The sequence below is a fragment of the Pararge aegeria genome, chromosome 13, assembly GCF_905163445.1.
Source record: "Pararge aegeria chromosome 13, ilParAegt1.1, whole genome shotgun sequence".
Lineage (NCBI taxonomy): Eukaryota > Metazoa > Arthropoda > Insecta > Lepidoptera > Nymphalidae > Pararge > Pararge aegeria.
The window spans coordinates 14680378-14707862 of NC_053192.1; the positions used below are offsets into that span (position 1 = coordinate 14680378).

Here is a 27485-nt window from a genome sequence, read left to right on the forward strand (position 1 = left end):
TTTAGTATTTCTCCCAAAGTATCTTTATGCAAACTATTCCATAGTTTGCATAAAGATACTTTGACGGCCGATTGGCGCAGTGGGCAGCGACCCTGCTTTCTGAGTCCATGGCCGTGGGTTCGATTCCCACAACTGGACAATATTTGTGTGATGAACATGAATGTTTTTCAGTGTCTGGGTGTTTATCTATATATAATAAGTATTTATGTATATTATTCATAAAAATTATTCATCAGTTATCTTAGTACCCATATCACAAGCTACGCTTACTTTGGGACTGGATGGCGATGTGTGTATTGTCGTAGTATATTTATTTATTTATTTATTATTTACTTTTATTTTTAGTCTGGTCTGGTGAGAGAGCTACCGGCAAACATTATTACGATATCGCGGAGAAACTGGTTGAGACGAATGATAGAACTGTATTTATAGATCTTTAGAAACAGCCAGAGCTCCATACAGGTTACCACATTCCGTAAAAAAAAAGCATTCATAGCAAAATAAATTAAGTATATTACTGTTCTGTAAAATCGGTTTTGTTGTCTGACAACAGAGGTTCTGAACAAAAACATGTCTAGTGTTTAATTAGAAAAAGAATTTATATAATTATTTACAGTTGCACTTACAGTAAGTCTGGGAATGTTTAGAGAACTCACTAAATTCTTATTTTGCGAGGAACATAGATACTTTTTATAAAGTGAAAAGACTAAGACTCACTTAAGACTTTTTTTTAATTCCACAAGTTAGCGCTTAGCGTACCGGACTAACCTGATTGAGGTTTTGCACCCCAATCGGCGTCTTGCTGCGTCTTAGCGGAACTCTGAATCGCTTTGCGGCCAGGCTAATGATTTAAAAGGTATCGAGTAAGGTAACCGCCCAGCCAATATTTATTCACTAACTTCGAATAAAGTATTGCCTATATAAGTAACCCAAATCAAATAAGATTCCTAGGCATGCATTTGTATAACCTAACTTGTTTATGGTTCTTGCCGCAAAGAGTGGCATTTCGTGTTTGTATTATCATATTTTTCATTTGTCGTAAAGATTCAAGTTTAGTTAAATTTTTTTTATTGCATTGTTCAAACTAAATTGTAACAAACATTCTCAAATAACATTAGCCATCCTCTTAGAAACTTTGCGTTTATGGTGAGAATGGCGAGTGCGCAAATATATATTTATTGTATGAATATTTAACATCTTAAATGTCATTTACAAGAAAAAAAAAAACTAATTCATGTTTTTTTCATCCCTCAAGTGTCAGTTAACGAGCTCACTAAACATTACGCACTTCCGAATCTGTGTAGTAACTTTAGATGGCGCCTAACGTCGTTAGTCATAATCTAAGAGTTGGTGAAACCTTTTTCTCCACGCATCACCCAGAACATTAGGCACCCGATTTAAATATTAAATATTATGTTGGATTTTAATTTTAATTGAAATTTAATTTATTCTAATTTTTAATTCTAGATTTTAATTAAATACTGTTTTTTTTTTTTCTTTGTTTATTTATTTTTAAAATCTGTCTTTTATACTTATTTTGTGTTAACCTCTAAATTTTGTATATGTGTCCCCGACCTGAAATAAAATGATTTTATTATATTTTTATTTATTATTTAAGCGTTTCCTAGGTTTAGTGAAAACGGGCATAAGTTAAGTGGGTGAAGAGCTAGTATACCTACAAATATAGTTAATCTTCCATACAACTGTTGTTCAATGTACCCACCTAATATAATGTTCGCTGTGAGCGGATGGGAGCGTTTACTGCCGATAAACAGGATTTGTTGTCTACGAGAAATGCAATTTAGCCTTACCACATATGTAACTGGAATGATAACATAGAGTCGTATTGGTCTATAGTAGCGTGGTCAGTAGGTTTTTCTTTTCCACTACCAGTTATCCCTTGACTGCAATCTCACCTGGTGGAAGGATGTCGTCGTATATGGTAGCTAACCTGTTAGGGAGTATGGCGGTTATATTAAACTAGTAACCCTAATCGGTTTTTACGCGACATTGTACCGGAACGCTAAATCGCTTAGTGGTACGTCTTTGTCTGTATGGTGGTTCAAGTCCCAGGCCGACAAGACCAGAATAGAGAAAGTACAGAAATAATAAATGCCGAAATTGACCCTGCCGGGAATTTAACCCCGGACCTCCAAATTAAAACCAAAGCGCTCACCTTTGCGCCAGGGAGGTCATCAACGTATATGTAGCAGAGTGGGTGGGTGCAGTCGGTTTTTTTTATGATCATCCTCATCATATAAACCCATAGCCGTCCCACTACAGGGCACGGGTCTCCTCCCACAATGAAAATGGTTTAAGCCGTAAACCACCACTATGGAAAACTCTGGATGTTTTCCATAACCCTGAAAACAAATTATATTTAATTGCTTAAAGCGAACGTTACTCCGAAAAGTTTAAGGTGCGTGCCGAAATCGAACTCTGTACTCCCGAAAAGAAAGCCGAAGTGTCATCCACTGGGCTTTCACAGCTTTTTAAAATCCCATAAATAATCTTTCGATATAATATTATAACCCGAAAGGAGACTTCCAACTATAATATAGATAGTAAATAGGTATTATATTTATCAAATGCTTATTTCCGAATGGCTTAAGATAAAAGTGCATTTGTTAAATGGATGTATGATAAAAATGAGAGATAATTTATCACGCTGCTTGCCTCCTATAGTAGCATTCGGATTTAACTCGGACGGTAAATACTTCATCTATGGAGATTTAAGCCACGGGCTTTCTAGAAAAGTATAATATCGTTAGCTGGGTGGGTGGGTTACACTTAAAACTTAAAATATTCAAAATTCATTTATTTCAAAAAGTGCTTCAAATATATACATCATAATATCTTTATATATATATTTCTTGTGTGCGTGTGTATGTCACTGAACTCCTCCTAGACGGCTGGACCGATTTGAATGAATTTTTTGGTATACGTTTGGATGGCACGCTGGATGGTTTAGATTAACAAATTAGCCCGACAGATGGCGCTGGGGTCCGCTAGTTAAATTATAAATCTCTAGGATTTTTGAAGTAAATAATGTAGCTTGTATTTTAAGAAATATCTCGTTGTCCTCTACCTTGATTAAATAGATTTTGTGTGTTGTAAAATACACTTAAATTTCTGTGATGACTACCTTTAGTAAAAATACCAAAGACGCGACCATCAGACTCTCTCATGAGATCATCAATTATTACCAAATAAAGCGGTGGTAGTCCAGTGTGTAGGCCTTCGACTTCACTTTCTGCACTTCGCAGAGCACGGATCGCCTCTCAGAATTTGAATTTTTTTTTTCAAATTTCGAAAATAGTACAACAAGATGGCCAAGTGCAGATTAATGGACAAACACCTTTCAGAACATTCTGGAAAACTCTCAGGCACGCAGGCTTCATCACGATGTTTTCCTTCACCGTTGAAACAAGTGATATTTGAATTACTTAAAACGCACTTAACTTAGAAAAGTTAGAGCTGCGTGGTGGATTCGAACTCGGCCCCCCGAAAGTGAAGTCGAAGTCCTACCCACTGGGCTATCGCCGCTTCGTAATAATAATACCTATTATTTATTATTATTTCGTAGATATTCAGAAGCCACATAAACAGTGGTTATTAGTGCTATCTTAAGCAATTTCAATTTAACAAAATTAGCATGTTATCAGAAGTTATGCAACACGAGTAACGCGTCATAACTCACAACAAACCAGTGAATTTATATATCACCCAATTTGGCATATTAATGTTTAGCTATGTAAGGCTGCTTACGCGCGAGGCGAAAAAACGCAATATGTTTATATTAATCCTATTGCCCTTATCAGTGACTAGCCGGCATCGAACCGGGGCACCCAATTGCAGATATAGAAAATTCAGAAATTATAATTTTCCAAGTTGCCCCTCTCTGGAATAGTATCAAAAACCTCCCACTTAGTCAAAAGCCAAATATATACCATTATACTGCACTTATCGTATTTTATATCGAAACGTTTATTGCTATTTATCTCTTCTGATAGTGGTTGAAATTGCACTTTTTATACTAAGCCTTACATGTCAATGATGTCTTATCAATAAACATGCAATACAGTAGCCGCCAGCCGTGTTTCGATAAGAAAAAGAATGGATAAGATAATGGAAATTAGAATAACGACTGATACACCTCTATTTAGATATATCTAACTTCAGCAGAAATGCCAACATAAACTCTTACTAAGGTAGCTTCCGATGTGTGCAAAACGTAATAGTTAAAGTTACGTAAAAACAAAAGAAACTCGAAATTGTAATAACGACTGATACACCTCTATTAAGATATATCTAACTTCAGCAGAAATGCAAACTTGAACTCTTGCTAAGGTAGATTCCGATGTGTGCAAATCGTAACAGTTAAAGTTATTTAAAAATAAAAAGTCCCGGGACCCGGTACTAAGTAATATTTCGGCATGAGTGTCAAATCAAGCGGGGGCTCTCAGCTCATGTATGATGCTACCTGATGACCTGACTCCTCCACTTTATCATTATTCTGATAGGAGACATGAATTATTTTCCCAAGTAAAATATAGGTACATAGGTATTAATTAATTGTTGTGCATTTTCTTCGGTTTTTAAAAATCCGTACGATTTTTCGGCAAAGAATATTTTAGGGCTGTTTTAAAAATGCATTTTGTCTATCTCAATAAAAAAAATTGCTAGCATTGGCTAGCTGGGCAGTGGCGTGCATAGAGGTTACGCACAGGTTATGCAGATTATATAAAATTATAAAAATCTCAAGACCAGTTATAAAAAACTTAAGGATAGGCTTTGTAACAGTTAAAAAAACCATACCCTTACGTTTTTATAACTCGTCCTGGATTTATATAACTCATTTTATTTCATCTGCATACCCTATTCAATCCCCTTTTGCATGCCACTGGTAGCGGACAATATGTTACAATAAATACGCGGGATAAATAATGTAATCTAAAAGGTGTCTTGTGTCCATTTCCTATGTTGGATACAATCTATATATATGCAATATTATATTAATACTAGCGTACCCATCCTGCTTCGCCGGGCTAGATTTTGCTTTATTTTATGTAAACAATAAACTTACATCATTAATTTTTTAATAAAAGCTGTATTTGACAGTTTGACAGTTCAAAAATAGGAGTGCTCCGATCGCCAGGCCAATCCGGAGATTCCCTGAAATTTTCATTGAAATCGATCTAGCCGTTTCGGAGCCTATATGAAACATACCCACACACTTTCTCTTATATAAATATATAGATTGGTGCATAAGTAACAAACAGGCAGACACACTTTCGAGTTTATACAGAGTTAAATAAAAAATACCAAAAAGCTCTCGGTCTGTAGCAGTTTACATTAAAACTAACAATTTTAGCTCTACGACTTTTTTTTAACTCTATAGTTTGTGAAATATTCAATATTCAATATTTTACATAGATACTCTACTCGTTACTACTCTGTAGGTAATGTAACATCGGCAACAGCGATGATCACGATTATTGAGCGTGCTGCAGCGGTTTGGCAACAGGGACATGTATTTGGTTCCACAGTGTAATGTCACACACAGAAATAACTTGATTTATTAATATTTTTGTATGAATTTTTAATACTGAATTTTGAAAAGTCGTAGATCAAAATATGTTAGATTTAATGAAAGGAACTAAAGGCTGAGAACTTTTTGGTATTTTTTATTTAACCCTGTATATTGGGATGGATTGAATATACATGTATAATAAAAAATAACACTAATGTAAATCCCATGAATAAACTAAATAACAATATTGTAAATAGCTCGTAAACTTCACCAAGCGGTCAGTGTGTAAGACGCCTATTCATCACGAGGCGACCGCCTGGGACCTCATCTCCTGTTCACGTGACAGCCAAGTGCCAGTTGCTCTAAATAATAACTTTTTAATATTCGCAATTAAGTACTCATTGCGTATTTAATTTGCATACCTAATAAGGCCACTCTTTGAATAAACTTAAAAAAAAATTATTAAATTGAAACAACTTGTAGTTCGTATGTAGCGTAGGGAGTTTCAAAAAAAATTGTCAATATATATCTGTCTTGTCTTTGTACACATATATTATGTACAAAGACAAGAAAGATCTTTATCTTATCTTTACTAGTGACGCCCAAGATCGCAGTCCTATTTTTCTTTTCTACACCAGTATTTGTCAGTAAAATCTATCTAACTGGCTAGGCGGATTTTGATACAAATTGTTTGCGCATCTTTGAGTGGAGATTGGGCATCTTTCCCGCATGACGTTGACCGTGCCAAGATTTTGATAAAATAAATTGATGTTGGAAAAGAGGAACTGCTGAGTTTCTTGACGGCTTCTTCTCGGTGCCTTCCGAACCTTTGACAGAGTCACTACAGACGTACCTGACGTTCAAAGGGTTTGAATTAGGCCTACTTGAAATAAATAAATTCTGATGTAATGGGTCATCATCGTCATCATATCAACCCATTACCGGCCCACAACAGGGCACGGGTCTCCTCCCACAACGATAAGGGGTTAAGGCCATAGTCCACCACGCTGGCCCAGTTCGGATTGGACTCCACACACTCAGGCATGCAGGTTTCCTCACGATGTTTTCCTTCACACTTGAAGCAAGTGTTATTTTAATAACGCACATAACTTAGGAAAGTTTGAGGTGAGTGCTGGGATTCGAACTCGGCACCCCGAAAGTGAAGTCGAGCTCCTGGGCCACCACTTGGCTATCGCCGCTTTAATGGGTGTAGTTATATTATATCGATAACCCAATTTTGAGTATTATAAAGGCGGATCGTAGCGGAACGCTAATTCGCTTAGTGGCACGTGTTCGCCAGCCGGGGGCTCTGGCATTTGACCCGTCTTACCTTTATTGTTACACAAATTGACGATTTAATATATTAATAATACCTTCTCAGTTCTCACCTGCACGATACCCAAGCGATAGAAGCTTGAAACGCTTTTAATTTAAATTGTAAGTGGTTGTTTAAATACAGATGTACAAACAAACATCGAACCTTTGAGATTATTATTTGCGAGTGCAAATTGCACTTAAAACGTTTAATGTTCATTTAAATCGGGTGAGATATTTTCGGCCATAATATTTCATGCTATTAAAAGTTATCTGTTTGCGAACACAATTTGCAGAGGCCCACTGGTGTTTGTATGCACATAAAGATGTCGGAATTATAACTGAATTATCGCCATCGTCCTAATTAACATCTCCAGTAAACTTTTATAATAAAAGAGGCGAAGTCACATGGACAGTACCCATAACAGAAGCTACGCTTACTTTGGGTATAGTATATTTAGTGCTGAATATTTCATATATAGAACTCTTCTCTTGAAATCATTAAAACCTATTGAAAGCGATCTCTTCCAACCAAGCCAAGGCCGTGGGTTCGATTCCCACTACTGGAAAATATTTGTGTGATGAGCATGAATGTTTTTCAGTGTCTGGGTGTTTATATGTATTTTCTAAGTATTTATGTATATAATTCATAAAAATATTCATCAGTCATCTTAGTACCCATAACACAAGCTATGCTTACTTTGGGGCTAGATGGCGATGTGTGTATTGTCGTTGTTATATGAAAAAAAAACATTATAAAAGTATATTTATAAAAAAATTAAAATTAATTTATTTTATTTATTTAATAATTTTGGTTGGCTTGAAGAGATCGCTTTGCATTTTTTAAATTAACAAATTTCGAAGAAGATGGCCCACCTGATAGTAAGTGGAGACCATTGCCAATAAACAGGGTAACACTGTACAGGGCATGCCAGGAGCACGTCCCGCAACATGCCGCCCTGTGTCCGTCGATTTGAGGCGTAGGTGATAAACCTCACGCGCCTGTAATTACATCGGCAACCACGCTCTTCAGACCGGAACACAGCATTGCAACAATGCTTCTTAGCGACAGAAATAAACATGGCGGTAATACTTCCCCGGACGAGCTCTTTCACAAAAAGCTCTACTACTACTATATATAAATACTACTACTACTACTGTAATACTGTATCAGGCCGCCGAATTGTACCCTATCTCTAACTTGTTAATTTCTTGTTTTTTTTTTTAAATAATATAAATACGAAATTTTTTGTTATTTTTTGTTTGTTTGTCCTTCCACTAAGCCCTAACTACGCAAACAACCAACTTGACTTTTGGCATAGAGTTAGTCGAAAGGACGGAGAGTAACATAAACTACTTTTCATGCCAGGAAAGTTAACGTTTCCCACGGGATTGTAAAAATCCGTACTCGTATTTTAACTCATTCTTTTTATTCCTCAGGTTGCTTCCACCACACAGTCGGGCTGGGACTCCTGGAAGGTCTGCGCGACCGGTACGGCGACCTGGTGCGTCTCGCCAAAGCCTCCAGGTCACGGCCAGCGCTGTATGTCTTCGACCCTGATCTCATGAGAGAGGTAAGAGCAGATCATCATTAATCTATCTATATATTAAAGGCAAAGGTGACTGACTGACTGATCAATCGAAGCACAGCTCTAACAACTTGTCGGATCGGGCTGAATTTTGCAAACAGATAGTTATTACAACGTAGGCATCCGCTTAGAAAGGATTTGTGAAAATTTCAACCCTAAGAGGGTTAAATGGGGGATGAAAGTTTGTATAAAATCCTTCATTTATCAATTTATTTTTCAAGCTACATCCAAGAAACTTTGATTTTAGGTTTTCGATTTAAAATAAAGAAATACGTTTTTTACAAATTTTTAAAATTCCAACTCCATAGGCATCAAATAAGGGATGAAAATTTATAAGAATGTTTCTGACTTTTTAAGTAATTTACGATTATATTTTTCTATTGACAGCAAGACTTTTTCTTAACCTTTGTAGTTAAAATTTACCAAATCAAAAATTGAACTTAACGTGAGCGAAGCCGCGGGCAAAAGCTAGTAACATATGACTGTCTACGGCGACTCCCAAAGGTCACCGCATTTCGTCGACCACAGTGGTCACCACCCCTCCTCTTCCACCCATCCTGATCCACCGTCACACCACAGCATGCGGTACAGCAAGAGCAGAGACTATAATTTTATTGTATCATCAGTATGACTTCTACGCACAGGACTTCTCTCTAACAAGAGAGAGAGATTAGTAACAAGTTGCTTCAAGTGGAGTGTTATCTTCTCTTAAATACTAATATATTAAGCTGTAGAATTTGTTTCTTTGTTTACTGGAACTCAAAATGTCTTATGTACCTACTTATTTGGAATATCATTATTTTTTTTTATGTTGAATTTAAACTTCACCTTCTAGCAAGTCCTCTGAAAACAGATTACATCTCAGATACGAAACGAAATATAGAAATAATTCGTTAATGTGTAAGACTCTTAACTATTTATTTATTAAGTAAAATCTACGAATATACATATGTAGATATGAAGAAAAATGCACTCTACACATTAATGATACAGTTAATTTTTCATTGTGTCTAGATGTACCTATTTACACAAGATTTAATATAAATAGCCAGCACACTTTTACCATTCATTAATCTGAACATATAACATAATCCCTCATTATAAGATAGTTTCTCATAGAGATCAGAACTTCTTGCCATTTGACTTTCTTAAATTAATTTCTTATGAGACCAGATTTGAAACTCACTAAAAAATGTTGACTCAAAAATGAATAAGTATTTATTTGTATTGTTTCTAGGAGTATTAATTTGTAATGTTGGAAAATTATGTCTACAATTTTCTCGTCCTATTTATGTGAAAAAAGACGGTATGATGGGTATAAATACGTATCTCGGGTAACGCAGCTAGCCCTACAGACCTTGCCCAATTTTGTTATAAAACAAACCCACAACAAACTTAGTAAGGTTTTTTTTTGTTATCACCATCTCACAGTCTAGTTAATGTTGAGCTATAAAGTAAGAGCAATTCATACCCAAGCTATTTTATCATACATGTAATCCTTAATATTATAATACAATTTTTCTAAAAGCTTACGTTTTATATAAACTTTGAACTTATTGAGAGACATCTCAAGGAATTTCATCAGTTGTTATAAAAAGATATACAATTACCCTTAAATTAATTACGAATTTCATGCAGCCTAGTAAGCTGCACTACACGTTTATTTTTACTTCTAATATTTATGTTGTTACGGTCCACTTTCTTTTTAAAATTTGTTATATTTTTATATACATAAATTAAATTTTCATATATATGTTCATTATGCACCGTCATAATTTATATCCCTTGCCAGATCATGTAATCGGGGGATAATTTCTTTCATCTCCTGCCTAAGGTAGCCATGCTGGTGGTGAACCCTTCTTGGCCCCAGATTAGATATCCAAGATAAACGGGACAAATAATTTACCTAAATCTCTACCAGAGAGATAAACCTACTTGCGCCTTTTGGTTATTTGAATAAAGATATTATATATCTGTGCTTCTTGGTGTGAATATGGAATGTTGATATGACATTGTGTCGATAACCTTTGTTATTACTGTTATGTTTTGTTATCATATTATGTACCTACGTCATTTTAGCAATACACACTATTGTTTACAAACAAGATTATAAGTCGGTTGGTATTAAGCCTACTACAATTATCTCATTATTAATAGCTGTTGCCCGCGACTACGTCCGCGCTTATATTTGGGTTTCTCAAAAAACCGAGCAGGTCGCTTCGGCCGTAGCTAGTTACCGACATTGACGTAATCATCATCATCATCATATCAACCGAATACCGGCCCACGGCAAGGGTCTCCTCCCACAATGAAAAGGGGTTAAGACCGTAGTCCACCACGCTGGCCCAGTGCGGATTGGTGGACTCCACACCACTTTGAGAACATTATGTAGAGCTCTCAGGCATACAGGTTTCCTCACGATGTTTTCCTTCACCGGTAAAGCAAGTGATATTTTAATTACTTTAAACGCACATAACTTGGAAAAGTTGTAGACGTGTTGCTAAGCAATTTTGCGTTTTGAAGTGGAATAAAAAACCCCGTTCTATACCTTTTGTCCTATGTTTACACTTATTTACCAAACCTTTGTTGTACCGGTGGTAGAGTCACTACACACAGCCAGACTTAACGTTTCAAAAGTGCTTATATTAGGCTTACTTGAAATAAATGAATTTAGAATTTTTGAATCTTTTGAAGACAACTTGTCTTAACTGAAATATTTTCTACTAAGCACAATAGTAACTGGATAAGTCGGCATGAATATCAAGTAATATACTTAAAATCTTTTTAAATGTAATTAATGTAAATTGTACTATTTACTATTTATTTATCGATACAATGAACAATATACTTTTACTGCACACCACAAAAAGTACATAGAACAAAAGGAAAAGCATAACAAAACAAAGTATACAATTTGGCAGCGATGTAAATAAACGATGTATTTTCTTACATATAATTCCTGCGCTTACGCAGTGGGTGTAGGGGTAAATAAGAATTCCCCTTGCACCCACTGGTGTGAGAAACACGGAATCCCAGTAAAACCATATCTGAATAAATAAAAAACTACAAAATGTGCGAGAATAGAAAGCTTACTGAAATACTTATTTACTTATAATTCGCGATATGGAGGTCGCATTTGGCCAACGGTACAAATTGGAGATAAGTTAATAAACACATAATGTACTCAATTCGTATAGTCTAAGAACAGGCGAGCGCAGGTCTTGATGAGGAGAAGACATAGTCTTGCATTTTATCTTCTTTCCTAAAATTATGTAACTATGATAATAGAATAAATAAATAAATATGTGGATGTAGTATATATTATATTCTATCATTTATTTATATACTTTTTTTTTTAATTTTCGACAGTGAAATTATAAAAGAAAAATTAAACACTATTAAAAATGTATAAAAAAAAAACCTCGCAATACACGCCGTACAAAGCCATCTATATCCGACCTTCTTAAGATGTTGGTTGAAGCTTTTGGCGCGTCTACCATCAATTTATACGACCCGGGGAAGGCAGCAGCTTGCCGTAGCCCAAAGCGAGGCACATAAGGTCGGGGGATTATTTTCTCCCGGAACGAGCTCTACATGGGAGGAACCAATGCGTTCTTAAGATGGGATATCTTATCTATCTAGCCAAATGAAGTTGGCCACCGAGAAGGTTTTAGTTAGTAGAAATCCCACAGGTCGGGTATCTTTAAAGAAAATTATTAAATTGTATTCCTTGTCAGTGGATATAATTGGGGTAAAAAATTATCGTCTCTTGCCATTGCTGCCGTACTTAAATCAGCCCTAACTGAGATATTTTGCAATCTCTCATGCATTGACGTAGCGAGAGGGCGTGTTTACGAAATCAGCGATTAAAAGTCGTAAAACTTATCGCTCGATATTCCACTTGTCGCGTTTGTTTGACAACACCAAGATAAATATTCACGAATGCAATAAATGATCTGCGATACGTTCTTATCATTTGCATTATAATATTGTTGACCTTATTCGTGATATTTTTGTACTAGGAAATAAATTTAGGGTTACGTAGCGACTTTGTTATGAAACACGAAGCTTTGTAAGATCACTCACTTGGCGGTCCGTCTGTATTGTATCAAACTGAAAATTAAAAATTACAATTATGTTTTAAGGCTAAAAGTAAAAACGTAGTAATACAAAGCACAATTTATTTTCATACATAAAGTCACGCCTACTCAGTGATGTTTAAAGTCTAAAGTATTTCAATTCATATTTTAAAACGATAACTTCTTTATCCGCGTTGAGTGATTTTTGGTAGGAGAAAAACCTACGGGTTCGCGTCACCGATGACTTCGACATGCTCGTGACAAATCGCGCAAGACTAGCTACGAAAATATATGTACACAGGCCGCTTTATGCTATAGCGGACTGTGTACATGGAAACGCAGAAAATATAAACTAATACGTATGTATGTATGTTCTGACTGAATAATATGAGTATTTTAATTTTTGAATGGAAACTTAAATATAACCGCAAATTATGGACTATTCGATTCCTTTATAGTTGCCATTACGATACGGACTCCACGCATCGAAAACTACTCGCACTTGACATTCTTTTTTTATATTTGTATTTTATCTACTTAGAATTATCTTTTTCTGGTAAGTAAATAAATAATGTCTGGGTGATTTCGATATGATATGCATTATTTTATCACGTGCTTTTCATTGTGTACTCACGTGTGAATTAGTTTAGACACGGATCGCCCTCATATGTTCTCCGGTCAATCTGACGAAGCACTATCTTTTCTCGTTTCCCCAAATTATGCGTATACGGAAAAGGCCTTTGGTGTTGTGTGGTGGCGGTAGATTTTAATACAGTTGTCACCACTCCACTGAGAGATTCGTGCCCTGTAGTTGTTAATAATGAACTTACTCGTAATATCGCTTACCTATACGCAGAGCGGGTATGGAAACAGAGCAGCAATGCTCGTGCTGCTGGGTGTATGTAGCAAATGCTCGTGTTGCTGGGGTGTATGTGGCAAATGCTCGTGTTTCTGGGGTGTATGTAGCAAATGCTCGTGTTGCTGGGGTGTATGTGGCAAATGCTCGTGTTGCTGGGGTGTATGTAGCAAATGCTCGTGTTGCTGGGGTGTATGTAGCAAATGCTCGTGCTACTGGGGTGTATGTAGCAAATGCTCGTGTTGCTGGGGTGTATGTAGCAAATAAATGCAGAACTTAGTTGCGATCTTTAACATCACTCCCAAAGTTCCCAGCAATCAGAATTAGGTTTCCTAAACGAACTTGTATTCCAGCGGGGACAATTTTCCACGTAAAGCAAGAGAAGCTCCTTACGTGCGGAAAATGGCTCAGAGAGAGATAAAGAAATCGACCTAGATGTGTCAATGAATCTCTAAAACGGTAGTTTAAATTAGTATAAGATACCGTGGTTTTGTCGTATTAAGACTTCTATAAATTTCATCTAATTTGTGTATCGTTTGTAAAACACTATGACACTTTATAGTAATTTATCTGAAAACTTATATATAATATAAATAAAAATAAGTCTGTTTAAAAGCGGACTTTATAGGTTTAGCAAAAGTAGCATAAACTCACTTTACTAGTTAATGTAGTAAAAATATTAATTTTTACAAAGTACCATCTCGCGAATTAAATTCACCTTGAAATACGCAAAATGCTAATTAAAACATCAAAGTTTACATAATGGTGGAATACAAGAAGTAGTTACATACGCATCGCGAACAGATACTAATTGTTTTGTTTATTATTTACATTTTAATTCGTACTCGCATTTTGCCGACAAAGTTGGTTGACTCTACAATCTTCCGCTCACACCGTTGCGTATCGACTAGACTAATTAGAGTTTTAACTGAGCACTTGAGTGCGATCAAAGCAAAGGTGACTGACTGATTGACTGATCTATCAACTGGGGGGGGGGGATAGGGCTAAAATTTTGCACACAGTTAGTTATTACAAAGTAGGCATCCGTTAAGAAAGGATTTTTGAAAACTCCAACCCTAAGAGAGTTAAATGGGGGATGAAAGTTTGTAGAAAATCCTTCATTTATCAATGTATTTTTCAAGTTACATCCATGAAACTTTGATTTAAGGTTTTCGATTAAAAATAAAGAAACACGTGTTTCACTAATTTCAAAATTCCAGCTCCAAAGGCATCAAATAGGGGAATAAAATTGTATTTGAATGTTTTTGATTTCCTAAGTAATTTACGTTCATATTTTTCTATTTGCAGAAAGACATTTATTCAAACCTTTGTAGTTAAAATACTTTTTTTTTCTATGTACTTTTTGTGGTTTGAACTTAACGTGAGCTAAGCCGTGGGCGAAAGCTAGTAGTCCATAACGTCTTAAATCCAGATTCCAAGCCAGATTCAGGAACATTTCCAACAAGTTGCCAACCGTTTGCCCTCGTATAAAAATATAATTTGACATTTGACAGTTATATTATCATCGTAAAGTATGGAGATGACAGATCACCACCGGTTGAACTGATAGTGTTTTCTATTCCAAATAAAATAAATAAAAATATTTCATTACATTTAATTTTTACGGATATTTTCATTTCAAGTACTCGAAATCGAAGTTAGCATCTCTGCATCTATCATATTATGTGGTATAACATTTTTTTTTATTTGGCAACATATTGTAGGCTAACACGCCCAGTTGCGACAAGGATGACTTTGCTAAAAAAGCAATTCGTATTGAAATAAATCTACTATTAGCTGCAATGTGGGCTTTTCTCGTAAATGCTCTATTCTTTTCATTTCAAAATTATTTTTAATTGAAATTAAAAAATTATCTTCTATAAAATTTAACAATTTTAGATGTATCATCATTTTCACAAGTAATATGCCCGCAAGTTTAAAAAAAAATGTTAATTAAGTTAGAATGCAGTTTAAGAAGCGCGTTAATGAGTTAAGAGAATAGGATAAAATTCTTAATTATAATTTCACGCAACATTTTACCGGAACGCTAATCGCTTGGAATTATATCTTAGGAAAGGTAATTCTAAGATAGAAGTTAAGAATTCTATTTATTTTAATCTTAGTTCTATTTTCTGACAAACCAGTAAAGTGCAGCTAGATAATTAAATGTTATACATTATTTATGTAAAAAGAGGATATTTTAATATATTTGTTTAGCTCATTTAAATAATAACTCTCTTGCGTTTAAATCTGTAACTTAACCCAAACTCTGTATAATTAATAAATATATGTAACATCTACATTTTAAATTTAAAGCGTTTTTACACATTACACATTTTTATTAGATTATAAGTGTAGTTCAATAGTCAAGCATGTATAATAAATAATTTACACACTCTGATTTTCAAAATATATATTGTTTTTTTATCATATCTTTGAGTTATAAATAAATAAAGAATTTTTTTATATGTGGTCGTAGCAATGACCAATTCCTATTTTAGGTTTAATTTTGCTACGTGTCGGTGTGATCGGAAGCAATGTCATCTCTCGTCTCTTGATTGTGGAGTTATCTCCGTGATTCATGCGCCATTGTTCGCGCCAAAAACTGTATATTGTAGCTTCAGTGCGGTTGATGCAAAGCAACATAATTTGTTTTTTTAAATTCGTTCCTCGTAACCTTTTTAGTTCTCTCAAATGGAATTAATACGATTTTCTGCAATTTAGCTGTTTTTAAGAGTCCCTCAGGAACGAAGTTTTTTCCCGGATAAAAATCCGTCTCCAGGATGCACGCTTAGGTAGTGTGCAGGATGCATCACTACTCAAAGTTGTCCGAAATTCAGTTTAGCTGTGAAGATTATACATACGTAACAAAGGTAATTTTTTTTAAATTGCCTGCATGTAGGAGACAAAACTTATATCTCCGATTTCAGGGACAAGGGATTCAATTAACGTGTCCACCCGACAAAGGAGAGGCCCCGGGGAATAAGAGAAGTTTACCCCTGTTTATTATTATACTTTTATTATCTACATTTGAGCGCCAATGCTTGGAGATTGGATAAAGCTTTGGGAGAAGATAAAAATGTATATCTATCCATACAGCGTACTTCTACGCTACTTAATAATTTTGCCAGAACGATACGATCTCTATCTAACCAAACTTTACACCTCGCTTGTTCGGGATGCACCTTTCACTTCTCCGCTTACTTGCACGCGTTCGACGCAATGCAGTGAGTAGGGAAAGTAAAAGTACTTAAGAAACAAAGTGGGCTCGTAAATCTTTCTAAAAAAGCTAATAAGCAAATCTGGAAACATTGAATTTAAATTATCTTAGTACAATTATTTCGTGCTACATTCTAAGTTTCAGTAGCATGCAATCTACTACAATAATAAAAATAATTATTTATTTCAGGCTTAAACATAAACATTAAACATTATATATGAATGAAACAAATTACAAATAAAATGAATTAATTAATTCTGTTTTTTTATTTTTTAAATTTCATTTGTAATTATATTTTAATTTATAAACAATGAAATAATAAATTAATTAAAAAATATAATTAAATCAAATCAAAATCATATCAACCGAATCTAAATTAAAACTAAGTAACATAATTTTAGGTTATGATTTTGTAATTTAAATTTCCGAGTTACCTACGGAGACTGAACAAAGGTTATTTTCGATATGTTTTACCTAAGTTTATATTTAAAGTAATCATGGAAATATTTTCGTTAGGTTTTACCCGAAACCAGATTAAAATCGATATCAAAGTATTAATATTCGCTTAGGGTCATTGTCACGTTTAGACACAAGTCAGTTTTTTTTTCTGACGGAAGTAACGCTTACTATAGGTCTGTGTAGTTTCGGCTATTTAAAAATAATAATTATTTACTCCACGCTTCTTGACTTATACGCCAGCTAGTGGCAAATATCATAATCAATTACGATTATTTATTTATTCAATCGCGCGGTTAATAAAGGTTACACGCACACTTTATTCTGTACTGCTTCTTGTAACAATTGACAAATGTTATTTGTTTTAGTAACTCCTTATTGTCTTATAACGTACATTGTACTGTAATGAGCTGTATCGCATTTTAATATTATGAATGCTAAGGTATGTTTATTTGTTTGCTACCCATGTTCGGCACAACTAATGCTAATTCATTCGTTTAACCAAAGATGGGTCTCGACGAAAAGCAGTGACAAAGAGCAATACAAATAGCTATACAAATAGTATCCTAGAGAAGGGACATAGGACATAGGTCAAGAAAAATTGTGAGTCCACTGTCCACACAACAAGAAAAAGATTTTTTTGTTGTTTTTTGTAACCAATTTTATTTTTGTAAGTTTTTTTTGTTTAAGTTGTGTTTCTTATTGTAACTTCGTGCCCTTTTTGTGCGAATCTAATTCGAACTAAACCGATTTTTTTTTTATTTCAGGTGTATGACAGCAACGTTACCGAATCTCCTCAGTGGATGGGATCACCTTTAGCTGAACAAAGACTAAACGCAGGAACGCAATGCCCAATGCACAAGTAAGAGACCAACATATAATCTTCTGATGTCAAAATAGGTTGGACTTTTCATTGCCTGCTAGAGGCGTTAGCTGCTAAAGGTTATATCTACCTCGGTGGTTTAATGGTTAGCATGTTTGAGCCCCGGGTCGAATCAATAAATAGTATTAAGTTTTTCTATCAAGAAATTCTAAAGTAAAAAAGTCCCGAGTTAAGAAATTGGCGGTGATTCACACCGTGCCTCTGAGAGCACGATATGCTGCCGATCCTCCGCCTGATTTCTTTCCAGACGTATCGATAGTGTCGTCCCATCGAACTACTTACTCTCAGTGAGGGACAGTAGGTGACAGAAGGTGCACCTGTAAATTTGAAGTTATTACTTGCTTTAGCGGTTATAGAGAATAACGTGAGGAAACCTGCTCGCCATTTTGGAAACTATCAAAGCTTTCTGGCGCAGGTTTGCATTCCTTCATTTAAGCTCCATTAAAAAAAAATTGCGTTCGGAATACCCCTGTAACTAAGGCGTAAGCAAGTATTTTGGCCAGATATATTCGAACTACGCCGGACGGAACTGAACGACTTGCAGGGGACATAACGCTTTTCTCTTACGTGACGACTTCTACCCCTTAACTCCGGCTTTATGGAACTTGATTTCTAACAAAAATTGGTATAATTTGCTCACAATTATACAGACCAGATCAAGATACGCTTAATACTGTACTATACTTGATTATACCTACCTACCTAGTCATACCACGTGCATGTGTAATTAATAACAATTACGTTGTTACAGCGATGAGATCAAGGCCATTTGGCCGGCGATGAGGACTCTGCTCCAAGATGGCGCACTACTCAGTAATTACGACCAAGCATTTGACGATATTGCTTCTGACGTTACACGGAGGTACGTACGTCATATAATTACGGTTTGCGGTACGTACATTGTACGCAATTAACATGAGCTTGAATTAAGTTATTTACATAAATGAATAAATAAATATACTACGCACATACACGTTGACATATAGCCCCAAAGTAAGCGTAGCTTGTGTTATGAGCACTAAGACGGCTCATGAATATTTTTATGAATAACTAGCGTACCCAGCCCGCCTCGCCGGGCTAGATTTTGCTTTATTTTATTTAAACAATAAACTTATATCATTAAATTTTTAATTTAAGTCTCATAATATATTAAATAATTTATTTCTCTCCGTATTCATTACCTTCTATTCTCTTCTCGAGCGGGTGAAAATCATTATCTACACCCATGTACACCCAACAATAGAATATCATCATAATAAATAAAAGCTGTATTTGAGAGTTTGACAGTTCAAAAATAGGAGTGCTCCGATCGTCACCAAACTTTACAGGATTACTCGCCAGGTCAATCCGGAGATTCCCTGAAAGTTTCATTGAAATCAGTCCAGCCGTTTCGGAGCCTATGAGGAACATACCCACACACTTTCTCTTTTATATATATATAGATAGATAGATATACATAAATATTTACAATATACCTACAGATAAACACCCAGACACTGAAAAACATCATGTCCACTCTCGAGATGTGGGAACCCTTACATTTATCCTAATAATTCTGATACTCTACATACACCTCAATCTCTCGTAGGCTACTTTTCAGAAGTTACACTTCCACCGTGTGTGAATAAATTGCACCGGATTTTTTTTACCACTTTATACTTAAGAACCCATAGCAGATCGAGGGCTCTTTTAAAGAATTAACCACGTGCCCCGCGCTTGCTTAATCAGGCACTGGCAAATACCTAATTACAAGATACAGGACTATTCCAGAAAACATAATATAAATAGTGTTTGTTTAATGTACTCAGGCTTGCAGAACTCCGTCACGCAGAGAACGCCCTCAACGAAGAAGTGGAGACAGAGGTGTACAGGTGGGCGATAGAGACAATCGGCGTCATGATGTTCGGCATCCGGCTTGGCTGTCTGGACGGCGCTGTGCATGTTCCTTCTGAACATAACAGGTGAGAACATAACACCTGATCATGTTTACTACCACTTGAATCTTACCGGTCTTCTTTAACCAGTCACTTCTCTGTACCTAAAGAAGGTGGAGAGAAATGGCTGGTATTGACGATCCATTTTTCTGGAGTGTACGTATACATACCACTCGTGTTTCCTAAGGTTCCTTGGCAGAGATACTAAGCGATAAAGCCGCCTTTTGTATATCTTTATAGATCACCTGATGCTAACTGGAAGATCATCGCCTATAATCAAGGCAACATTAAGCAGGGCATGCAAGGGGAGATCAGCTGTAAATGTATTGCGGCCAAGATACAGACAGATAGACAAAAATAAAAAAATACAGTTTTGGTTTCAGTATCGATTATAGTCTTCTAAAAAGAAATTCAAAAACAGCCGCGGACGTATGGCCTTCAAAAATCTCACTTAAACCCCCTAGACCAGAAGCTGGGTACGCCAATGCATAGTCTAATAGAGAAAATTAAATAATTTCCTATATCGTAATAATCTTGAATGTCATTTAATAAATAACTTATTAACATAAGGATTGAGTGGTTTTAGCGATTAACGACTTGTTATGCGGTTGGTGATACAATTTGGCTCTAAGGGACTATTTAACGATTTTCTTAATCATGCGTTAAACTTTTGAGAACACTGGAAGGTATAGAGAATTCCTTAGGGCGTGCTATGTAACCCATTAAACGATGTGAACATTTTCCATCTTATATAACCTCTTCATGTTAACGGTACACTAACTTTAATAACTAACGCGCCTTTGAGACACATTAACAACTTGAATTATTAAAGTTCCCCGTTAAGGTAATTACTATTTTCAAAATTGGGATTACAAATTCTTATCCATACATTAGGTACCATAGATTAAAGGACATACAGAGCCATTGTGCAGTGTGTCCAAAAACGTGGTGTGTACGCCCCGCGCTCGTCTGACTTCACACCCGCGGAATGTTGCTAGCTCACAAACTTTTCTCGTTTTCCCCATTTTATGGTAAACGTTTAGAACGTTAGAGGTAAATAATTACTTCTCTTAGTCCAAGACTGCTAGTCATCATAATACGTCCTTTTTCTTTATACTACTTATACTAAAAATATTCCTTATATTTCTACCATATTTGGACCTGTATTTGTTTGATTTTCATTCAAACAATTCTTTAACGGCGTCATATTTTGTTTTAATGAAGTATATAACTTTATTTAATAATAACCTCTGTTTTAAACAGGAAACCAGAGAAAACCTCAATGGACGACCACATCCAAGATTTGTGCTCATTATCAAAGCGGTCCATTGAAGAGTTGACACCGGCTGAAAAATTTGTCCGGTGCTCACTGGAGATCGCCAACGAAAGCTATCTAGTTCGAAGTGAAAACACTTTGAAACCAGAATCGCCATCCTTCAATGATGCATTAAAAGCTTTTGACAAGCATTTCTGGTGAGTTTTTATACTTATCATATAAAAATAGGAATTTATAGATGATAAAAAGTCACCTATTATTTTACACTTTAATATACCTAAGAGTTTTCCATAATGTTCTCAAAGGTGTGTGGAATCCACTAATCCTCACTGGGCCAGCGTGGTGGTACGGTCTTTACCCCTTCTCTTTGTGGGAGGAGACCCGTGCTCCGTAGTGGGCCGGTAATGAGTTGATGTGATGGTGATGATCGACTATAAGCTAAACATCAGCAATGCTCTAACGTAAACTGTTTGATCGGACCTAATAGTATACCTAACTTCTAAGTGCAATAGAAACTAAAAACCAACGACTAATCGAAATATTTATAACAATTAGACGGCCGATTGGCGCAGTTTGCAGCGACCCTGCTTTCTGAGTAGGCCGTGGGCTCGATTCCCACTACTGGAAATTTTTTGTGTGATGAGCATGAATGTTATTCCAGTGTCTGGCTGTTTATATGTATATTCTAAGTATTTATGTACATTATTCATAAAAATATTCATCAGTCATCTTAGTACCCATAACACAAGCTACGCTTAAATTGGGACTAGATGGCGATGTGTGTATTGTCGTAGTATATTTATTTATATTTATTTATTTATTTATAATTAGAATTTCAAATATATCTAGTAATAATGTAAACATTATTTTTTCATCGGAGCTTTTCACTTACCTTTGTTAAAAGCGGTGATAGCCTAGTGGTTAGAGCTTTGGCCTCTATTTCGGGGAGACCGAGTTCGATTCCCGGCATGTGCCGCAAGTTAGTGCGCCGCCTGCGGAGTTATGTGTGTTTTATTAACTAAAAATATCGCTTGTTTTAAAAATCGTGAGGAAACCTGCATGTCGGCATGTCTGCGTGAGGAAACCTGGATGTCTGGCTCTCCATAACGTAGGAAACTATGCATTAAAAAGCTTGCGAAGTCCACCAGTCCGCACATGGCCAGCGTGGTGGATAACTAAACACAACCTCCTCATTCTGAGATGAGATTCGTGCTTTGTAGTGGGCCGGTAATGGGATGCTACACATAAGACATAAACACAAAATTAATTTCTTTCAGCTTAACCGACCATTTCCTGACTCGAGCTCTGAACGAGCTCAACAACGATCAGTTAAGGCCAGAACAAATTCTGTTAGACAAACTGAGACCCTTGGACAGGCGGATACTCCCTTTGGCTGCGGATGTATTCCTGGCTGGAGTGGATCCCGTAAGTTGTTTTATATTTACTTAAGAAAAACGTGATTTTCCCACATGACTCTCACGTAAAATCAAATGGATTATTTTGATGTGATAAAATTAATCCGGAAGACGGAAATAATTCCGTAATCATAATCACAGTGACTTCAACCTATTGACATCCACTGCTGAACATATCTTTTGTAGGCAGTTCTAAAACCCACGATCTTGGCCGCTCGTTTTAATCGACTCCCAGCGACTCGTTTGATGTCGTCTGTCCACCTCGTTGGGGGCCGACCTTAACGTCGTGACATCTCCTTGGAACTTCAACGTCCATCGGTTCTCCGAGCTATGTGCTATACCCATTGCCACCTCAGCTTACTTCAAATTATATAAACTATAAAAAGGGTAAAAGTAGCAAAAATAACAAGTCAACGAAAATATCAACTTTACCATAGTATTTCCACTATCTTTTCACTTCAATACTTCGACGTTCTCATCCACCTTCTTAATGTGGGAGGAGACCCGTGCTTTATAGTCGACCGGTAATGGGATGACTTCGACGTTTCCTTCCTCTCTTTAATTACTCTATCTACAATCAGTAAAAAGGCTACAGTTAATGCAAGACGTGCAACCTTACAACGTCGCCTGTCTATCAATACTCTACAAGATATATTGCGAAGTCTGATCAGACACTATTTGGTTTTATTATCGCCCTCCGCTTGCTACCATTGAATCGCGACTCGTTACGTTACTACTTTATATCCCTCTGACAAATCTAAAGCGCTTTGCTCGTATACTTCCCGCAAAGATTCGGGAATGCCTTTTCGAATCAATTTACCCGTGAACTCAATATAATCTGGGAACGCTTCAATCGAAGTGAATAGGCATCGTCTAGCTGCATTATACTATAAACGCCTTACTCGAAATTGACTTTAGTTAGGGACATCTGCATATCGCTTGTGAAAGGTGCAGTAGTTTTTTGTGGCATCAAGTATATGCTTTTATAATACGATTCCCACAGTAGTTTTGGACTTGCCAATACATAAGTTCAAACAATGTGTTAAAACACATTTAGTAAATCGTGGTTTCGATTTATGATTTTTTTAACGACAAGGCTGCTTGGAAGCAGGCTCCGCTCTTATCTCTCACAATGTAGAAAATTTAAAAGATTGTAAAATGAAAAATCTCTTCCAGCTAGCACAGACTGCAATCAGCATGTTCTACCAGTTATCTCTGAATGCGGCAAGACAGCAGAAAGCTCACGACGAAGTTGTGTGGGCGAAAGCGTCCAGGGAAGAAGGAATAGATGTTCAGGAACTACCCTATGTCTCGGCGTGCGCTAGAGAGGCTCTGCGGCTCTACCCGGCTACAGGAGGAGTTGTGAGGAGGAGTAAGGAGGAATTTGTGGTCGGTGGATATGAAGTTCCTGCTGGGGTGAGTTTGAACTTTTCGAACTTTAACTTTCGAACCTGATTTTCAATCTTTACTTCCGAACTTTATAATTGTATCATAAGTTCTGATAAACGAGCCCATCCAAATTCTAACGATTAGAGCTGATTAAAATGGCACCTAGTTAGATGAATAATTCAAATCTTGGCTTTTTATAGTTTATCAAATGATGTATTTATATATGATTGGTTTGGGTGTAATTCTCTATATAGCTTTATTTTAGCAAAAAGCTTTGAAATAATTGAGAGACTTAAAAATAAATAAATTTTAAGCAGCACTTATGATATCGCCATTATTATTAAAGAAATGTTTTGATTGTTTCAGCTACATTCTATTTTATATCTATAATTACAAGTTAGATGCAAATTATGAGTTCAATCCGACTAGAACTAGCTGGAAACAAATCCCTTAGCAAGTTCTTCTAGAACATAAATAAAATAACTATTACCTATATGATAAAAATTATTGACAGCCGATTGGCGCAGTGGGCAGCTACCTTACTTTCTGAGTCAAGGCTGTCGGTTCGATCCCCACCACTGGAAAAAGTTTGTGTGATGAACATGAATGTTTTTCAGTGTCTGGGTGTTTATTTGTATATTATAAGTATTTATGTATACCTATTATTCATAAAAATATTCATCAGTCATCTTAGCACCCACAACACAAGCTACGCTTACTTTGGGGCTAGCTGGCGATGTGTATTTTGTCTTAGTATATTTATATTGATTTATTAAATTTACCATATTTCCACCAGGTTGACATAATCCTAGCTCACGGCGTCTCAAGCAAAGTGGAGCAAGAGTGGGGTCGCGCCAAATCCTTCATTCCAGAAAGATGGTGCAACGAGGGCTGGGGACCCTTAAACGCATCCAGGGCCCATCCCTCCTCTTCCATGCCCTTCGGACAATCTTGCCCGGCAACTGGCATTGTTGGCAAGTTGCTCTCAAGCCTTGCAACTAGAGTTCTAGACAAATATAGGTTAGAATGGCATGGCCCTTCGCCCAATATTGTCACTAATGGTGTGAACAAAATACAATCGCCTTACTATTTTGTGCTACAGAACGCTGGGTGATTATTTTTATAGGTTGGTTTACATTACAGTGTGTATCAATATCGATCGGTAAAGTTCCAGTGACGGGTTTTGAATTCGATCTTTATACCTAATAATAAAATCGGTGCCAGTTGTCAAATAAATTTTCACTCACACATTGGTAGCCTATTTAAATTGACTATTGACCTTTGCAATCAAGAACTAACTTTTAGTGGAATGAAAAAGATTCACTCATTTTGCTATCCAACCAATGTGAGTTTGATTAATGTATGGAAAACAAAGACGTGACGGAATAACTAACTTTGAGTAAAGAGGACATATAGTAAAGAATTAATATAATATATTACATGTATCTTAAATATAATTAGTATCACATACTAGACACTTTTTGTTGGATATTGAACGGGTCTACTTCTACGCGCATCTAGGGCAAAAGTGATCGAATAGTGGTTTATAATCAACTTTTATAAAAACACAAACTTGAATAAACTGGAAACCGACTATGGTTAGCACTGCAATGTGATATGAACCGCAGTGAGATTAGTTTTATAAGTGTAATAGAATAAGTATTACCTGTTGTATCGCGCAAAGTAACAATTTAAAGTTACACTAGTTATTTAAAGCATCAGAGCATTTTGATATAGGAAATGAAAGTTTCACACAGGAACAAACAAAAAACTTGGAAATACAGCTCACGCAGCCCATCGCTCGGCTAAGTGCGAAATCAAACACGAGCGGTCAATCAACTCGGTCAACGCTCACACAATGAAAACGCTCATTAGCTAGATAATAGATTTTGTTTTCGGGTCCCTAAACATTGTCATAATTTATTATTAAGTTATCACGCTAATGTCGCATGAACTTCGACATGTTCCAAATTTTTATTTATCTTGCGTCTTTTACAGGTCAGTAAGTAGCTAGGAGCTAAACTGCTACCGACCTGATACTACATAATAGCTCGTTACTGATCTCCTCCCCATTTGTTTTATGTAGTTTAAATCATTTAGGTGATTTCTTTCTGCAAAATAACTTTGCCGAGATTTTGTAACATGAAAAAGAAATTAACTCATAATTTAATCCGCGCGATTAAAAACTCGTAGTTATTATTCATGCATGAAAAACTCTCGCGGTTATCAACAATGCAATAATGGTCTCATGTGATTTACCTGTAATAACTAAATGCACATTTCCATGTTTTTATGTAGGCATACAATTGTTTATTTAAATTACCCCACAACTTTTTTCTAAAGTGTCCTTCGTTAAAATAATAAAGCCGGATACAAATTAATTGAATAATGTCGTATTACTTCCTCTTACGTTGTAATGCGACTTACGGTCCATTATTTTATATGAAAGCATGCATGCTCGGTGACGAGTACTGACGACAGATTTTTCAGTGACATTCATGAGTTTTGCATACTATCACTATCATAAATTACTGAAACGCCATCGTTAAATATCTACTACTTATTCAGCGCTCCTAGCGGTACGTTTCGAAAAGAATGAGACAAAAAAGTATATGACTTTGAAACAAGTAACGTTCATTTCTTTTTGTCATTAATTATACGAAAATGACTCTACGACACTGACCGTGCAACACTGCTACGCACGAAACTGTAATGTGAACCCGGCTACACGATATTATTGTAAATTAGAAATAATAAAATTAAATAAGAAATTAAATATTAATGAACTTAATGAACATAAATAATAAGCGCTATGATAAAATTAAAATAAATTACAATACTTTTAGGTTATTTTTTAATGTCCTAGTTCGCGTTATTTTGCAGGATATTAAGGAATTCAACGTGATTTTCATGTTTTTGTTATTATATAACATTAGAATTAAAATTGTTTTCCGAATTACGAATGATTTTGCTTTTTTTATATTATTAGCATTCCATTGTTAAAAAATATATCTACTTCCTTATTTTAAGATTAATAAAAACTATAAGTGAATACAATATTGAGGATTTCTTATTTTTCCCTCTTATTTTTTTAAGCTAAATTTTTATTAACTTTATTCGTTTATATTTTTAATAGGTAATGTAATTCAACAGCTATCTTAGTACCCATAACACGAGCTACGCTTACTTTGGGGCTAAATGGCGATTTGTGTATTGTCGTAGTATATTTAAAAAAAAATAAAAAATACTCTTGAAACTTGAAAAAACCGACACGCGCATAGTACCTACGCTACGCGACGCGTACCTAATAAAGTTACAGGAGTCACACGTTACTTTGCGGAAATCCATGATAGGTATATTATGAAAATTAAGCTTAATTTGCTATAGTCCGCGAAAAGCAGGAGAATTTGTATGGAGTAATTTATAATTTCTTCAATCCTTATACTCCACACCAAACAGATCTTCAGCAATGTACCCTCTACGCAAGTTTCGCTCCGGAGCATCCTCAGGAGATGTTGACTTTAAAATGAATAATTGTGAA

The 27485-nt window shown here is 35.8% G+C and overlaps 1 protein-coding gene across 2 annotated transcripts in view; it reads left to right on the forward strand.

Annotated features, from left to right (window-relative positions):
- Nucleotides 1–26909, forward strand: part of LOC120628667 (probable cytochrome P450 49a1) — a 37253-nt gene extending 10344 nt beyond the window's left edge. Inside the window, exons 3-11 of one of the 2 annotated variants that reach the window (XR_005658971.1) lie at nucleotides 8288–8421; nucleotides 17815–17909; nucleotides 18682–18792; nucleotides 19739–19891; nucleotides 21128–21337; nucleotides 22418–22565; nucleotides 23732–23971; nucleotides 24741–25115; nucleotides 25326–26909. Coding sequence is in view for 1 of the 2 variants with exons in the window: in XM_039897219.1 (XP_039753153.1) it covers nucleotides 8288–8421; nucleotides 17815–17909; nucleotides 18682–18792; nucleotides 19739–19891; nucleotides 21128–21337; nucleotides 22418–22565; nucleotides 23732–23971; nucleotides 24741–25058 (1409 nt within the window). In the remaining variant the exon portion in view is untranslated. Of the gene's footprint in view, nucleotides 1–8287; nucleotides 8422–17814; nucleotides 17910–18681; nucleotides 18793–19738; nucleotides 19892–21127; nucleotides 21338–22417; nucleotides 22566–23731; nucleotides 23972–24740 lie in introns of both variants that reach the window. The other variant, XM_039897219.1, reaches the window with a different exon arrangement.
- The last annotated feature ends 576 nt before the right edge of the window (nucleotides 26910–27485 follow it).